The following is a 17,693-nucleotide window of genomic DNA, read 5'->3' on the forward strand; positions in this document are numbered from 1 at the left end:
TGGCTCATAGTTACTATACATAGGAGTATCATAATTTCCTTCACCGGATGGGGACCTCAAAGAGTCCCAAAACAAAAAAGATAGTAGTACAAGTGGCGGCAGCCGTGGCCTGGAAGTCCAGTCTGGCAGGCAGCGGGCGACGCCCACCACCAATGTCCGACGTGTTCCTCCGACGTGGCGCCGTCCCATTGGGGCACTGCACGTCACCGCCACCGACGCGGCGGCCCCGCCCACAGGTTACTCCCACGGGCCCCCACATGCCAGCCACACGACCCAGGCTCCTCATCCACTCCGAAGCAGAAGAAGAGAAAAAAAAAACGAGAAAGAGATCGAGACCACGCCGCAGTCCCTCTCCACCCTCCTTCCCCATCCCCGTCGTCGCTCTTCGATCCCGCCGGCGATTCCGTAGACGAGCGGCGAGAGGCGAGTAGCAGAGCGAGCGGGGAAGCTAGGGTTTCGGCGTGTGTGTGCGGGAGGGGAGAAGAGGAGCGGGGATGGCGCAGGCGGTGGAGGAGTGGTACCGGCAGATGCCCATCATCACGCGCTCCTACCTCACCGCCGCCGTCCTCACCACCGTCGGCTGCACCCTCGAGGTACAAGTCCCCTCTCTTCCGCCACCCCCTGCGCCCACCGCGGGGGGCGGGGCCTCTGGTCCTTCGCGGCGCGATCTGGTGCTTCTGCTGCTGAGTCGAGTTGATGACCTAGTGATTGATTGATTGGTTGATTGATTGCAGATCATCTCGCCCTACCACCTCTACCTCAACCCCAAGCTGGTGGTGCAGCACTACGAGATCTGGCGCCTCGTCACCAACTTCCTCTACTTCCGCAAGATGGGTATGCCTTCTATCCCTAGTCCAGGTTGCAAGGCGATGTGAAATTCAGTAGGCAGGCATGGCGTAGGGCTAGGTTTGCCGAGGCTGCGTGGATTCGTTGCGTACATGTCACTCCATTTGCAACATACGTACTGATAAAAGCGGCACCAGGGGAATTCACTTCATGTGCTCCGATAGTACGGCTTGCCGAGTCTGCGAATCTGTGGCGCAGTGAGATATGAATGGCTAGAATATATAGGTTTTCGGTACGTGACGACGCCAATCGGCGAAGGCTTGTTCACTTTACATGCAGCTGAGCTGCTACTGCTTCCCTTATGTTTTGTGGCCCTGGATGTGCATATGGCAATTTGGTGCATTGGAAACGGACATGGCCTGCTTGTTTGTCGTGTTGCGTAAGCTGCCGTATCAAAGTCAACACGAAACGATAAGCAGGGATTTGTAAAGTTAATTTTGCGCGCTTCAAACAGTAACGGAGAATGGGTAATGATGAGTTGTCCAATATAATATGTTGCCATGAATGAGCAGAATCTAGATTGCGTTGAGTATCCGACATGTAGAGTCGTTTTCTCGGATACATTACTAATTTGTCTGTGCTGATGCTAAACGCAAGTGCTTACGTGTTCCTAGCTTGTTGCACGTGTTTGATTCACATTACTCTTTGGATATAAACTTTCTGTTATCATATCATTTATGGGATAAAAGTTTATGTATATCTGAAGCCCTTCACTCTTATCACTGAACCTGGTTACTCTTGTTTCCAGATTTGGATTTTCTGTTCCACATGTTTTTTCTTGCGCGCTACTGCAAACTTCTCGAGGAGAACTCATTCAGGGGAAGAACGGCTGACTTTTTCTACATGCTCTTGTTTGGTGCTACTGTCCTGACTAGCATCGTTCTGATTGGTGGGACAATACCTTACATCTCTGAGACGTTTGCTAGGATTCTGTTCCTCAGCAATTCATTGACGTTTATGATGGTATGAGATCAATTTAAAGGCTTCAAGCATTTACTATTTTCTATAAAAAGTTGCCTATGCTAGGACACATAGTAGAGAAGTCCTGTCCTTCAGAATTGTCCTTTTTGGGTGCCTGAGGCAGAACATTAGTAATACCCCTGATATGGCATGGCAGGTTTATGTCTGGAGCAAGCACAATCCCTTCATTCACATGAGCTTCTTGGGTCTGTTCACCTTCACTGCTGCCTACTTACCTTGGGTAAGTGTTGTACCTGTCCACTTGATACTCCTCTAAAATTACTTATTTGATGACGAGTGTAGGCATGCAAATTGATATTTCTTCATGCCTGAGAATTGATTCACCAGACCTGAGATCTGTATATAGGCATGGGGGAAATCACTTTGTAATGACTTTGACAAGCTTATGCATATAAAAACTGATAATTTTTCATGCCTGAGTATTGATGCACAAGATCTGAGATCTGTATATCGGGGAATGCATAACTTATTGTAATGACTTGAAAACCCTATCTGGCGGGTACATGTATCGATTCAGGCTGTTTTATTTTCAAGACAAAACATTTACGAACTTCTTTTCTTTGCCTCCTCGGTGTTCACAGTGTATGTAACTAACTATAGGTTTTGGCTTAAAAGAGGGCCTAGTGTACTGGGAGTAGAGATGAATTTCATGGGAAAGGGCTGGATCTTTCCTTTACTATGGATTGGAATCCTTGCGTTCTAAATGGGGCGAGATGCAAGATAGAGTGAATGAAGTAACATTTTAGTTCATTTAGTCATCATGGAATAAATCCTGGATAGATCATGTATGAGTAAATAAATACTGGAAGGTGTATGTGAGGTAGCGTGTGATAACTCTGCATAGAAAATGTAAATTAACGAGCATAGAGAATGTAAAATAGCTAGTTATATTCTGGAAATTAACGAGCATAGAGAATGTAAAATAACTAGAGAGAATTGGACTAATCATTGGTCCTCTAACTCCAACCAGGCAAAACCTAGCCATTACTGGGTGACTTGTAAACTGCTGTGTAATATGCACAGTTACAGTAGGAAGACACTTGGCTATCTGTCCATCATATGGATGGCACATCACTGTTGGAAAACATGACAAACTGAATAAACTGCCACATTTTGCTCTCGTACTGTTCTCCTGTGATCCTTACTTGGTCATCTCATACCATGACTGGCAAAATTAGTGAATTTCTTTATTCATGTTATATTATTATATCAGAGATTAAAAACAGTGGTCTGAACTGTTTCTCTTAACTTGCAGGTCCTTCTTGGCTTCTCTATTCTGGTGGGGAGCAGCACATGGGTTGATCTTTTGGTGAGTTTTTCTTAACTGATGAATTTCAGAGTAATGGCTGCAGTAGCGATTTTGTTAGTGTTTATGATTTTTTTTTCTGCTCATGTAAGCCATTGATTGCTAACTGACTGAACAATATTTAGGATTAGCTGTTAATGCCTATGGCAGGGGGTGATTTTTGAGACTTTTTCCTCTAGACAAACAATTCATTAGTTACATTGCATATCTCACTTTGCTTGGCATTGGGTACTAACAAAATGGGCAAGTAGCCATGCCAGCAACATGGTAATTGTTGTTGATGGATGCCTGATCTAGTCAGCTACCACAGTTGCAAGCAGATTTTTCTTTGCTTGTGGTCTATAAACTGCAGATCTTTCTCTGCATCCTGAGAACCTATCATCTGTAATGTTGTAACCACTCAATATATCTCTTTAGCCGCTCTGCCTAAAGGGTGCCATACTTGGTTTTTAGCCAAAGTTTGGTCGACAGTATAGACATACCTTCCCTTGTCCCATGGTTGTCCAAAACCTGATGATGGTTTTAACCAGCTAACCGGGTGACACTGGACAGTTTTGAAAGTTTGAACATGGTTCACATCTACGGAATGAGGCTACTGTTGTATGGATGCTGCTAGTGCTACAAGCCTGCAAATCAACCATTAGAGATCGTGGTTGGGATTTTATGGACTGTTCATTTTGGTCGATGTAGATGCTAAGAAAGTGGAATTGCTGTTACTATGCTGGCTGGCTGGCTGGCTGGCCAGCTTCTTCTCTGACTTGTTTGCCTTTCCCACTGCTCACATGTTACTGCATCTTCGTAACAAATAGCTAGCCCCTTTCTCTTAGGTATTCTGACTGTGTACTCCTGATTGTCATTCACATTCTTTACTTTTGGACAAATTAATTGACTCATAAATCTGCAGGTATTTATAACTGCTAAACCATGTTTCTTTCAGGGTATGATTGCTGGTCATGTGTACTACTTCCTGGAAGATGTGTACCCTCGGATGACCGGCCGTCGCCCCCTGAAGACCCCTTCCTTCATCAAGGCGCTGTTCGCCGATGACAATGTGGTCGTGGCGGCGCGGCCACCCAACGCTGGTGTTGGCGCGGCCGCAAGGTTCGGTGGCGTGGGTGCAGCAGACCCCCAGTTCCAGTGATGATGGACATGCAGTTTGTTGGATATAATTTTGTACACCCGTGTCCGTGATGATATGTGCAAAAATACATACAGAGTATAATTCTCAGTTAGGGGTTGGTTTTGATGCCAATGCGCTGCTAACCGAATTGTATGTAGCTGTGCTCATGAGAGGCCATTGGTTGTTGGTTAACTTTGAATTGACGTACTTGTCTCATCTTGCGTGGCAGTGGCAGTGGCACCTTCGTTAATTAGGCGAAAAAACACGCTGAAGCCTTCAAACCAGAGCTGCCCATTGAATTCCAACTCAAAATGCTGATTAAATACGACGCACAAGAAATTGGAAATGTAGAAACATAAAAGAAAAGACATGGAACAAATTTCTAAGCTTTGCTTCTACTAGTAGTAGTAAAATATCGAAAGGAGAAACATTTAAGGGTCCCTTTGATTTGTAGAATTCTCAAAACGTAGGACATGCAAGATTCTCAAAACATAGGAATACGATTAGCAGAGTTGTAAAAGAACCCTGATAAGGAAAAAAAATTAGAATTCTTAAAATATCCTTGAAAAATCTTTTGAATCAAAGAGCCCTAAAGTTGCTCGTTCAAACCAAATTCAAATTCCCAAAAGATTTTAAGCCACAGTTAGTGAAGCATCGTCGTCAAGCTTGGGCCCTCCTTCCCTCGAAAACCAAACGGAGGAGCGATGGACTCCCGCCACCAGCGGCTGGCGACGCTGACCAAGGCCCTGACGGCGCACGTCAACGCCGGCCGCCACGGCGACGCGCTCGCCTTCTTCGCCCACATGGCCTCCGACCCGGCGCTCCCGCCGCTCGCCGACCCGTCCTTCGCGTACGCCCTCCCGCTCGCGCTCAAGTCCGCCGCCGCGCTCCGCCTGCCCTCGTCCGCCGCCGCCGCCCCCATACACGCGCTCGCGCGCAAGTGCCGCGGCCTCCTCAGCAACCCCTTCGTCGCCTCCGCGCTCGTCGTCTCCTATGGTGCATGTGCCGGCTCCTCCCCCGAGTCCGCGCGCCGCCTGTTCGACGAATTGCCTGGCCGCACCGCCGTCGTCTGGAGCGCCATGATCTCCGTCTACGTCAGGTCAGGGGACGTCGCCGCGGCCGCGCGGGCGCTCGGCGAGATGGACGTCGTGCCGACTGCCTCCTGCTTCAACTCGGTGATTGCGGCGGTGGCGGAGTCTGGGGACCGTCCCGCCCGGGCCGTCGAGCTCTACCGGCGGATGCAGGGGATGGGCGTCAGGCCCTCGCTCATCACCCTGCTGGCGCTCGTCCCTGTGTGCACCGCGCTGGGAGCGCTGGGCTCGGTCAGGGAGGTGCACAGCTTCGCATTGCGGCACGACATGTTCGCGAGTTGCCACCTCGGCAGCTCCCTCATCGAGGCGTACGGGCAGTGCGGCTCTTTGGTCGGCGCACAGAGGGTTTTCGACCTGGTGGACGAGCGTGACGTGGTTGTCTGGAGCGCCATGGTGTCGGCGTACGCGTTCCATGGCCATGGAAACGTCGCGATGTCGCTTTTCAGGCGTATGGAGCTGGATAAGGTCCGGCCTGATGGCATAATGTTCCTTGGCGTGTTGAAGGCCTGCGGCCATGCTGGTCGCGCAGATGAGGCTTTGAAGTACTTTGATGTGTTAACCAAGACGCATGGAGTCGAAGCATGTGGAGATCATTATTCATGCTTGGTTGATGTCTTGGGACGGGCAGGGAGGTTGCATCAGGCCTATGATGTTATACGGACGATGCCGGTTAGAGTTACCGCAAAGGCCTGGGGTGCTCTCCTTGCTGCTTGCAGGAAGTATGGGGAGGTGGGGCTGGCAGAAGTTGCAGCGAGAGCGTTGTTTGAGATTGAACCAGAGAATGCAGGGAACTTTGTTTCGCTTGCAAATGTCTATTCGGGCTTGGGTATGCATGAGGAGGCAGAGCGGGTGAGAAGGGACATGGAGCAACGAGGCTTGCAGAGCTCACCTGGAAGCAGTTGGACGATACACCGCAAGTCAAGGTACTTGACCATGTCCAATAAATTTGTTTTTCCACCACTTCCTTGTCTGTACCAGCCAAGCTTCTATGTTTTTTTTTACAGTTTTGGTCTTAGTCAAATCATGAATGGACTGACTTATTTGTTTGCTGCAGTGAACTTGTCTGAAGAAGGAGGTTGACATTTGGAAATTTCAAGTTTATTCGGATACACAATTTCTGTGTCCATGAAAATGTAAGCGGGATATGCCAATATCTCTTTCTTTTTGGAGGGTCTATTGAGTAGAACACCACTACTTTTAGTTAATAGCATCTGGAAAATATTTAATTGTACCAGAGCCCTAACCCTAAATCTATCAGAATACGCTGCATCTCAACCTGAACTGATTGTAAATGCAGCAGACACTTTTCTGTGGCTTAATTCTTAGCTGGAAATCCTGCATAAACATCAAATTTCCTTCTGGGAATGCTGGAAAGAAGCGATGACCCTGTTAGAAGTCATGTCTATTATCAAAGTTCAGTCCTAGCCTGATCTTATTACCATCTAATTTACACATTTCCTACTTCAGTTTTTTGTGTCATTTTCAATCTGACACTGCATGAATTTATAATTCTTGAAATATAATCATAAACTTTGTGCTATCAGTAAAAAAATAATACTTTTATCGATGTTATACAGTACAATTTCCTTCCTGCCAACAGCATTTCCATCAGCATACATTGGAATTCAAGTTCAAAGGACTACAGAGGAAACATAACTCTATATATACTGTTTCTTATTTTTACAAGTTTTTCAGCAAAGCAGTAGGCATTTGCAACTATCTAATGCCACTCTGCTCTAAACTGCTATGCACATAGTTGTCCACAATCCCATTGCTGTCAGTGGATATTAACTTCACTGAAGTTTATTACATCCGTGCACTGAACTCATTGTGATTCTTTATTCTGAAGCTAAACTAATATATCTTATGTCAGTTTCTACGGACCGAGGAACTATCTTTAGCTTTCCAACGAGACTTCTACTAGCCTTTTGCTGTTAGTGCATATGATGCTAATGTTGGTGCTACTTTAACAAAGGCACATCGTATTAGAAAACTGATATTAAAAAGGCTAGTCAAATAGGTGCAGCGGGCAAGATCCCTGATATCTTTCCTTTACCTTTCAACCACATCTAGTGTTCAAATAGATCATTGTAGGGATATATAATACATCCGCATTGTACTTCTTGTTTGATCAGTCAGTTCAGTTTGTTGTTTGAAGATATCAAGTCATTTATAATATTTATGAGTTTATTATCTCTGCCACAGGGATATTGTAATTTGTAAAGGGAGGTTTTACTATACATTATTAACGTCTTAGTGTATTTGGTGTCAATTAGTTCGCTACACCTGCTGTTTAATATAATATATTGGCGGCAGCATGGAAGTTTAACATGATTTTTTTTCCTTATACATATTTAAACTAAGCTAGCTGTTACAAGCATGAAATTAGAAAGGATATCAACTATAATACCACGTTTTTATTTTAAATATGAAATAATATCTACTGTACAACTTAAATATCTTATGGAAAATGTATGACCTAATATGTCTTTTGGCATTTGGAATCCAGCTAAAGGCCATCAGATAATTTATCCACTACCCGCTTTCCTGAAACATGATTTGTAGTGCATGATACCTTTCCTATGTTCTGTAGTAACCTGGAAGGACACTTACCTAACATCCTACCTGATAGGTCCCTCTCAAATAGCTATGCTGTAGCTGGCCAAGCAGGCATCACTATTGTTAGTGATGCATGCTAGGTCCCGTTACAGATGGCTTATTGGCTGATGTGTAAGGGATTCTGTCAACCTAATTTCTCCAACACATGTTGTTTGCGTTCTGCACTAGCTAGCTTGCAATTGTAATGCTTTCTAAGGATATTTAGCTTCAACACATGCAATTCTTCCGTTTTTCCTCCATAAATTGGCCTGAAATCTGTCAAATCATACATGCGTCCTGATGGCACTATCCACAACCAGTTTTAACCACTGGACAGTACTTCACAGCCCTCTCATTGCAGTATGCTTGTTTTGACCACTAAACTCGTTCCTTTGCATAACTACTTTTTCTGTACCAAATTCCTTGATCTGCTTCTACAAATATCTGGTGTGTGTGTGTTTGCTGCCTCTATACCAGTCCGTGAACTATTGAAGGAATACCATTTGCTGCAGGAAGGGAGCACACTGACATTGAATGAAAATTTGGCCGACAGGAGGAAGTGCGGCCATAAGAGGGTATCCATTGTTACTTTTGCAGGTGGGACCCTCCAAGTGGAGAACAGGTAAATGAGAGAGCTCATGCAACTCATCTTTCGTCATCAGTTGAGGGCTAGGTAGGAAACATATATATTACCAGACATTGGCTGCTTAAGATAATATAAACATTCTTGATACATCTTCCTGGTTAGGAAATGATACCACCGAGAGCAAATTACTTCGTGCTGATCTGTTTGTTAGGTAAGATTACTTCTCTTTTGCTTCCTCCACTCGACTTCTTTCATAGAGTTTTGAAGTTACTGAACGCTTTGAAAAGCATGACTCATGGCAGTCCTTGAAGATAGAAAAGCTGGCTGATGGCACCTCATTGACTAATTGACTAGTGGTACATAGTAGCTTTTAGCCGTTCAACTAATTTGCCTTATTTGGGCATAGCTTCCAGGCTTGGCAAGGCTATATAGCTAGCAGTCACAATTTATTTTTTTATAGTAGTAGCCACATTTTGTTGAAAATAACTTTGCATCTGTACCGTCCGTACAAATTCATGGATTTCGTCAAGGATACTCAAGCTATATTGGCACTTTATCTTTGGAAAAGCATATTACTTTTCAAAAGGCAAATGATGATGCACACTGAGATAAAGTGCTGCATGTTCATCTCACCTGTGCATGTCCACTGTTAATATGACCTAAATTTTTGGGTCCCTCCACCCCCAACTCAATTAAGATCATTCTTTACTGTTAGTTTGTTCCAAGAATAACATATATATGCAGTGTTGCATCGCCAACCGGCTATCTTTTTCATCCAGAAGCTCAGGCACTTCATTACCTGTGCATCAGTTCATCATACTTTACCTAACAAACATTTGCTTGTGGTGAGACATACCTATAATTTCTATCCCAGTGTATATTCGCCACCTTTTGTCCCACCTTCTAAAGCCATATATTTAGGCGATTTAAGCAGCTTCTTTTTGTTGGAAAAGGCAGGCGGTGAGATCAGCGGCAAGCACTAGCGGCCACCAGCAGATGCATGTGGACCACAGCACCATCATCATCCAGTACCACGGACGGACGGCTGGCCGTGCAAGTCAGTCCACTTCGTATGACGCAAGGTGACTTTTCAGGTATAAGTAGCCAGTCTCCTTAGCTTGCAAGCCTGGGCTCTTAACCGAGTAGCAGGCAGGACTGACTGACTCAAGTACCAGAAGGGAGGCCACCTGATGCGTATGAATATGCCACAAGGTCTCACGCCTGCTCCTGCATCCATGACGATCCCGATGTCGCATTCCTCAAGGCCGACGCTCGGGTTCCCCCTTGGCACGGCGCTCCTGCTTCTCGTCATCTTCTCCCTCAGCGGCATCTTCTCCTGCTGCTACCACTGGGACAGGCTCCGCTCCCTCCTCTGGTCTCGGCATCCCAGCATGCTCCAGGACGGCCCGCACACCGTCATCTCCATCGGATTGGTGCCGAGCAAGGCAGCCTCCGAGCACAAGGTAGTAGCAACAACCGATCTCTCTGTTTTTTTAACTGAAACGATCTCTCTGTTGTGCAACTTATTTTCAGTTTTGACACCGTTCCGAAATACTATCATCTGTCTATTGCAAACTTCAGCTGATGATTAGTGGCCCTGTGCCTTGTTGTTTGCAGAGCGAGAAAGCAGGAAAGGAGTGCGGGTTGCCCGTGATCATGCCCGGGGATAACATCGCGAAGTTCTACGCGAGGCCCTGCCCGCACGAGACTTGTTTACCTGCAGCAGCAGGTGAGAAGGCCGAAGTCGAGGTGCAAGATCGATGTTCAGTTTCGTGAGACCGTGTATGTGAAATCGTAGTTAGGTGCCAGCGACTTATGATTGATAGATGGATTGTATATACGCAAGCGACTTATGATTGGTGGATTGATTGTGTACAAGCATGCACTTTGACAGTTTTTCAGAAAAGGAAAAAAAAAAAAGAACCTTTCATGTGCAGATATGCAACCTGAATGTGTCAACAAACAAGCTGAACATTTGTTGAATGCTATGAAATTTGGGATCTTTCTGCTAAGGGGGATGGATACATATTGGTCGGTTCATTTGTCATTCCAGGAAAGCCAAAAACAGTTCACAGTAGTTTCTTTTTGAAATTATCAGGGAATTTGTTGGCGTCTGTTCTTTCGGCGAGGTTTTTGAAATGGGAAAAAAGAGAGGAAATTAGATTGCTGCTGAACCAAATGGGATCCTTGTCCTGTGGTGCCCCACCGTACGTCGTCATGGCCACTGAAGAACAAAAGTACAGCTGCATATGTATATGCACGATGGAATTGGATGGGGACATGGACGTAACATTCATATTTCATACCGGCTGGGATTGTAATGAGTGCAGGATTAATTAGGTCCTTATGCACGGATACAACAAGGGCGCGTTTTGTTGATCGCACAACCTCCATCCAGGGCTCTGGGTTAACTAATTTGGACCGTTTGGTTAGCTGCACGTTCGGCTAAGCCTGCATCATACGCTTCTCAAAGTACCCCACAGTCTGGCTGTAAAGGAACGACCGAATCGACCGTTTTCATTGAGCTAGGAACAAGCGAGCCCAAAGAGGGCATCACGACTGCACGAGCATGAAATGGCGCTAATATTTCCTGAAAGCGCGCCATAAAATCTTTTGAATGCATGGTAAACATTTTTTGAACATGTTGTACATTCTTAAATAGACGATGAATATTTTTTGAAGTATGTGATGATCATTTTGTAAACACATGATCAACATTTTTCCAAAAATACATGGTGAACATTTTAACAAATACATGGCAATTTTTTTGATACACGATCAATATTTTTTAATATACGACGAACCTTTTGTAAATCCACAATGAACACTTTTTATAAATCCATGAACACTTTCTTTAAATACATGATAAACATTTTTTAATTACACAATGAACCTTTTTCAAACACATGATAAACATTAAAAAATAATTTTAGAAATTATAGGAACATTTTTATGAAATGCTCCGAATCTATTTGTTAGAACATTTAGAAAAATAAAAAAGCTATTTCTTTTGAAGAAAAAATAGAAGAGAAAAATACAGTACGTAACATACGTGCATACACTTGGTTTTCTTAGACAACTTTCACACGCTTGGTGTGTGGCAAACTCGCGCGATCCATCCGGTGCTGGCCCAACCCATTTACCGGGGACACTGAGGCGATGTTAGCTTCTGCCTCGCAAACAACCATGGCATAGATAACCTTTTTGAAGGTGTGTGTGTGTGTGTGGCAGGAGGATTCAACCATCTCGGAGGAACCAATGACCTGAGATAAACCTTAAAAACCATGATCAATGATTAATTCCACTAACCACATTGTCATCACATAAAAGTACTATTTGGGGATAAATGCAATTTCAAACTCTTCTATTTACTTAAGAAAATACACAATCATAAACCCTAGAAACTACTCCCAGCTTTAGAGCTTTGTCCATAGATTTAAGAAAAAACTAAAATATACATTAATTAACAAATAAATATACTTGTATTTGTTGGGGAACGTAGTAATTTCAAAAAATTTCCTGCACACGCAAGATCATGGTGATGCATAGCAACGAGAGGGGAGAGTGTTGTCTACGTACCCTCGTAGACCGAAAGCGGAAGCGTTATGACAACGCGGTTGATGTAGTCGTACGTCTTCACGATCGACCGATCCTTAGTACCGAACGTACGTCACCTCCGTGTTCTGCACATGTTCAGCTGGGTGACGTCCCGCGAACTCACGATCCAGTAGAGCTTTGAGGGAGAGTTTCGTCAGCACGACGGCGTGATGACGATGACGATGAAGTTACCGACGCAGGGCTTCGCCTAAGCACCACTACGATATGATCGAGGTGGATTATGGTGGAGGGGAGCACCGCACACGGCTTGGAACAATCAACTTGTGTGTCTATGGGGTGCCCCCCTCCCTCGTATATAAAGGAGTGGAGGAGGGGGAGAGGGCCGGCCCCTATGGCGCACCCTGGAGGAGTCCTACTCCCACTGGGAGTAGGATTCCCCCTTTCTCAAGTTGGACTAGGAGAGAAGGAAGGGGGAGAGAGGGAGGAAGGAAAGGGGGGCGCCGCCCCCCTCCTAGTCCAATTCGGACCAAAGGGGGAGGGGGCGCGCGGCCTGCCCTGGCCTCCTCTCTCTCTCTCCACTATGGCCCATTAAGGCCCATACAATTACCGGTGGGTTCCGGTAACCTCCCGATACTCCGGTAAAATCCTGATTTCACCCGGAACCATTCCGATGTCCAAATATAGGCTTCCAATATATCGATCTTTACGTCTCGACCATTTCGAGACTCCTCGTCATGTCCGTGACCATATCCGGGACTCCGAACTACCTTCGGTACATCAAAACACAAAAACTCATAATACCGATCATCACAGAACTTTAAGCGTGCGGACCCTACGGGTTCGAGAACTATGTAGACATGACCGAGACACGTCTCCGGTCAATAACCAATAGCGGAACCTGGATGCTCATATTGGCTCCTACATATTCTACGAAGATCTTTATTGGTCAAACCGCATAACAACATACGTTGTTCCCTTTGTCATCGGTATGTTACTTGCCCGAGATTCGATCGTCGGTATCTCAATACCTAGTTCAATCTCGTTACCGGCAAGTCTCTTTACTCGTTCCGTAATGCATTATCCCGCAACTAACTCATTAGTTACATTGCTTGGAAGGCTTATAGTAATGTGCATTACCAATAGGGCCCAGAGATACCTCTCCGACAATCGGAGTGACAAATCCTAATCTTGATCTATGCGAACTCAACAAGTACCATCGGAGACACCTGTAGAGCACCTTTATAATCACCCAGTTACGTTGTGACGTTTGGTAGCACACAAAGTGTTCCTCCGGTAATCGGGAGTTGCATAATCTCATAGTCATAGGAACATGTATAAGTCATGAAGAAAGCAATAGCAGTAAACTAAATGATCAAGTGCTAAGCTAACGGAATGGGTCAAGTCAATCACATCATTCTCCTAATAATGTGATCCCGTTTATCAAATGACAACTCGTGTCTATGGCTAGGAAACTTAACCATCTTTGATTAACGAGCTAGTCAAGTATAGGCATACTAGTGACACTCTGTTTGTCTATGTGTTCACACATGTACTAAGTTTTCAGTTAATACAATTCTAGCATGAATAATAAACATTTATCATGATATGAGGAAATAAATGATAACTTTATTATTGCCTCTGGGCATATTTCCTTCAGTCTCCCACTTGCACTAGAGTCAATAATCTAGTTCACATCGCCATGTGATTTAACACCAATATTTCACATCGCCATGTAACCAACACTCAAAAGGTTTACTAGAGTCAATAATCTAGTTCACATCGCTATGTGATTAACACCCAAAGAGTACTTAAGGTGTGATCATGTTTTGCTTGTGAGAGAAGTTTAGTCAACGGGTCTGCCACATTCAGAGCCGTATGTATTTTGCAAATATTCTGTGTGTACAATACTCTGCACGGAGCTACTCTAGCTAAATGCTCCCACTTTCAATATGTATCCAGATCGAGACTCAGAGTCATCCAGATCGGTGTCAAAGCTTGCATCGACATAACTCTTTACGACGAACTCTTTATCACCTCCATAACCGAGAAATATTTCCTTAGTCCTCTAAGGATTATTTTGACCGCTGTCCAGTGATCTACTCCTAGATCACTATTGTACTCCCTTGCCAAACTCAGGGCAGGGTATACAATAGGTCTGGTACACAGCATGGCATACTTTATAGAACCTATGGCTGAGGCATAGGGAATGACTTTCATTCTCTCTATCTTCTGCCGTGGTCAGGCTTTGAGTCTTACTCAACTTCACACCCTGCAACACAGGCAAGAACTCTTTCTTTGACTGTTCCATTTTGAACTACTTCAAAAACTTGTCAAGGTATGTACTCATTGAAAAAACTTATCAAGCGTCTTAATCTATCTCTATAGATCTTGATGCTCAATATGTAAGCAGCTTCACTGAGGACTTTCTTTGAAAAACTCCTTTCAAACACTCCTTTATGCTTTCCAGAAAATAGTACATCATTTCCGATCAACAATATGTCATACATATACTTATCAGAAAGGTTGTAGTGCTCCCACTCACTTTCTTGTAAATATAGGCTTTACCGCAAGTCTGTATAAAACTATATGCTTTGATCAACTCATCAAAGCACATATTCCAACTCCGAGATGCTTGCACCAATCCACAGATGGATCGCTGGAGCTTTGCACACTTTGTTAGCATCTTTAGGATTGACAAAACCTTCTGGTTGCATCATATACAACTCTTCTTTAAGAAATCCATTAAGGAATGCAGGTTTGACATCCATTTGCCAAATTTCATAAAATGCGGCAATTGCTAACATCATTCGGACAAACTTTTAAGCATCGATACAAGTGAGAAAACCTCATTTTAGTCAACATCTTGAACTTGTCGAAAACATTTTGCGACAATTCGATGTTTGTAGATAGTAACACTACTATCAGCGTCCGTCTTCTTCTTGAAGATCCATTTTATTCTCTATGGCTTACCGATCATCGGGCAAGTCAACCAAAGTCCACACTTTGTTCTTATACATGGATCCCATCTCAGATTTAGTGGCCTCAAGCCATTTCGCGGAATCTGGGCTCATCATCGCTTCCTCATAGTTCATAGGTTCATCATGGTCTAGTAACATTATTTCCGTACCACTCTGGTGCGGAACGTACTCTGGTTGACCTACGAGGTTCGGCAGTAACTTGATCTGAAGTTTCATGATCATCATCATTAGCTTCCTCACTAATTGGTGTAGGAATCACTGGAACTGATTTCTGTGATAAACTACTTTCCAATTCGGGAGAAGGTACAATTACCTCATCAAGTTCTACTTTCCTCCCACTCACTTCTTTCGAGAGAAACTCCTTCTCTAGAAAGGATCCATTCTTAGCAAAAAGATCTTTCCTTCGGATCTGTGATAGAAGGTGTACCCAACAGTTTCTTTTGGGTATCCTATGAAGACGCACTTCTCCGATTTGGGTTCGAGCTTATTAGGCTGAAACTTCTTCACAAAAGCAACGCAACCCCAAACTTTAAGAAACAACAGCTTAGGTTTCTTGCCAAACCATAGTTCACACAGTGTCGTCTCAATGGATTTAGATGTTGCCCTATATAACGTGAATGCAACTGTCTCTAATGCATAACCCCAAAACAATAGCGGTAAATCAGTAAGAGACATCATAGATCGCACCATGTCTAATAAAGTGCGGTTACGACGTTCGGACACACCATTACGCTGTGGTGTTCCAAGTGGCGTGAGTTTGTGAAACTATTCCACATTGCTTTAATTGAAGACCAAACTCGTAACTCAAATATTCGTCTCCGCGATCAGATTGTATAAACTTTATTTTCTTGTTAGCATGATTTTCCACTTCACTCTGAAATTCTTTGAACTTTTCAAATGTTTCAGACTTATGTTTCATCAAGTAGATATACCCATATCTGCTCAAATCATCTGTGAAGGTCAGAAAATAACTATACCCGCCGCGAGCGTCAACACTCATCGAACCGCATACATCAGTATGTATTATTTTCAATAAGTCAGTTGCTCGCTCCATTGTTCCGGAGAACGGAGTCTTAGTCATCTTGCCCATGAGACACGATTCGCAAGCATCAAGTGATTCATAATCAAGTGATTCCAAAAGTCCATCAGTATGGAGTTTCTTCATGCGCTTTACAGCAATATGACCTAAACGGCAGTGCCACAAATAAGTTACCCTATCATTATCAACTCTGCATCTTTTGGCTTCAATATTATGAATATGTGTATCACTACTATCGAGATTCAATATAAATAGACCACTCTTCAAGGGTGCATGACCATAAAAGATATCACTCATATAAATAGAACAACCATTATTCTCTGATTTAAATTAATAACCGTCTCGCATCAAACAAGATCCAGATATAATGTTCATGCTCAAAGCTGGCACCAAATAACAATTATTCAGGTCTAAAACTAATCCCGAAGGTAGATGTGGAGGTAGCGTGCCGACGGCGATCACATCGACTTCGGAACCATTTCCCATGCGCATCGAATTCAAGTGATTGTAGTACCCAGACAATCTGAGCACATGCTCACTGGTTGAGCTATTCTCCTCCATCTTGTAGGCAAAGTACTGTCAGAGTCTCATACCTCTCGACACAGGCATGAGTATGAAATACCAATTTCAACTCTTGGAACATCTTATATGGTCCGTGGCGTTCCAAACATTTTTGAAGTCCCGGTTCTAACCGTAAAGCATGATGCACTAAACTATCAAGTAGTTATCATACCGAGCTTTGTCAAACGTTCATAACGTCTGCATCTGCTCCTGCAATAGATCCGTCACCTAGCGGTGCATCAAGGACATAATTCTTCTGTGCAGCAATGAGTACAATCCTCAGATCACGGACCAAGTCCGCATCATTGCTACTATCATTTTTCAATTTATTTTTCTCTTGGAACATATCAAAAAATAAACGGGGAGCTACATCGCGAGCTATTGATCTACAACATAGTTATGCAAATACTATCAGGACTAAGTTCATGATAAATTAAAGTTCAATTAATCATTACTTAAGAACTCCCACTCAGATAGACATCCCTCTAGTCATCTAAATGATCACATGATCCATATCAACTAAACCATGTCCGATCATCACGTGAGATGGAGTAGTTTTCAATGGTGAACATCACTATGTTGATCATATCTACTATATGATTCACGCTCGACCTTTCAGTCTCAGTGTTCCGAGGCCATATCTGCATATGCTAGGCTCATCAAGTTTAACCCGAGTATTTTTGCGTGTGCAAAACTGGCTTGCACCCGTTGTATGTGAACGTAGAGCTTATCACACCCGATCATCACATGGTGTCTCGGCACGACGAACTTTGGCAACAGTGCATACTCAGGGAGAACACTTGTACCTTGAAATTTTAGTAAGGGATCATCTTATAAAGCTACCACCGAACTAAGCAAAATAAGATGTATAAAAGATAAACATCACATGCAATCAAAATATGTTACATGATATGGCCATCATCATCTTGTGCTTTTGATCTCCATCTCCAAAGTACTGTCATGATCTCTATTGTTACCGGCATGACACCATGATCTCCATCAACTTGATCTTTTATCAATGTGTCGTCA

General features: G+C 43.9%; 3 protein-coding genes across 9 annotated transcripts; all 3 read left to right on the forward strand.

Annotated features, from left to right (window-relative positions):
* Positions 1-286: 286 nt before the first annotated feature.
* LOC123123970 (derlin-2) lies at positions 287-4,456 on the forward strand. Its single transcript, XM_044544636.1, has 6 exons — positions 287-593; positions 735-834; positions 1,595-1,809; positions 1,964-2,047; positions 3,083-3,136; positions 4,071-4,456. Exons 1-6 carry the CDS (start codon positions 495-497, stop codon positions 4,272-4,274), a joined length of 756 nt encoding a protein of 251 aa, XP_044400571.1. The 5' UTR covers positions 287-494; the 3' UTR covers positions 4,275-4,456.
* A 451-nt stretch (positions 4,457-4,907) lies between these two features.
* On the forward strand, positions 4,908-9,612 carry LOC123123971 (putative pentatricopeptide repeat-containing protein At1g03510). 5 transcript variants are annotated; one of them, XR_006460918.1, is made up of 5 exons: positions 4,908-6,267; positions 6,399-6,477; positions 8,455-8,564; positions 8,691-8,739; positions 9,482-9,612. XR_006460918.1 is itself a non-coding variant. In XM_044544637.1 (2 exons), the coding sequence occupies exons 1-2, from the start codon at positions 4,958-4,960 to the stop codon at positions 6,409-6,411; spliced, it is 1,323 nt and encodes a 440-aa protein (XP_044400572.1). In that variant the 5' UTR covers positions 4,908-4,957; the 3' UTR covers positions 6,412-6,563. The 5 variants fall into 5 exon arrangements, 1 of the variants encoding a protein (XP_044400572.1); XR_006460919.1 differs by having other exon boundaries at positions 9,486-9,606; XR_006460920.1 differs by lacking the exon at positions 8,691-8,739 and having other exon boundaries at positions 9,482-9,599.
* LOC123123972 (uncharacterized protein At5g65660) lies at positions 9,475-10,528 on the forward strand. Of its 3 annotated transcripts, none has more exons than XM_044544639.1 (3): positions 9,475-9,610; positions 9,678-9,991; positions 10,146-10,528. In XM_044544639.1, exons 2-3 carry the CDS (start codon positions 9,719-9,721, stop codon positions 10,302-10,304), a joined length of 432 nt encoding a protein of 143 aa, XP_044400574.1. In that variant the 5' UTR covers positions 9,475-9,610; positions 9,678-9,718; the 3' UTR covers positions 10,305-10,528. The 3 variants fall into 3 exon arrangements, with proteins under 3 accessions (XP_044400574.1, XP_044400576.1, XP_044400575.1); XM_044544641.1 differs by having other exon boundaries at positions 9,486-9,622; positions 9,704-9,991; XM_044544640.1 differs by lacking the exon at positions 9,475-9,610 and having other exon boundaries at positions 9,647-9,991.
* The last annotated feature ends 7,165 nt before the right edge of the window (positions 10,529-17,693 follow it).

This window comes from Triticum aestivum, chromosome 5D (assembly GCF_018294505.1).
Source record: "Triticum aestivum cultivar Chinese Spring chromosome 5D, IWGSC CS RefSeq v2.1, whole genome shotgun sequence".
NCBI lineage: Eukaryota > Viridiplantae > Streptophyta > Magnoliopsida > Poales > Poaceae > Triticum > Triticum aestivum.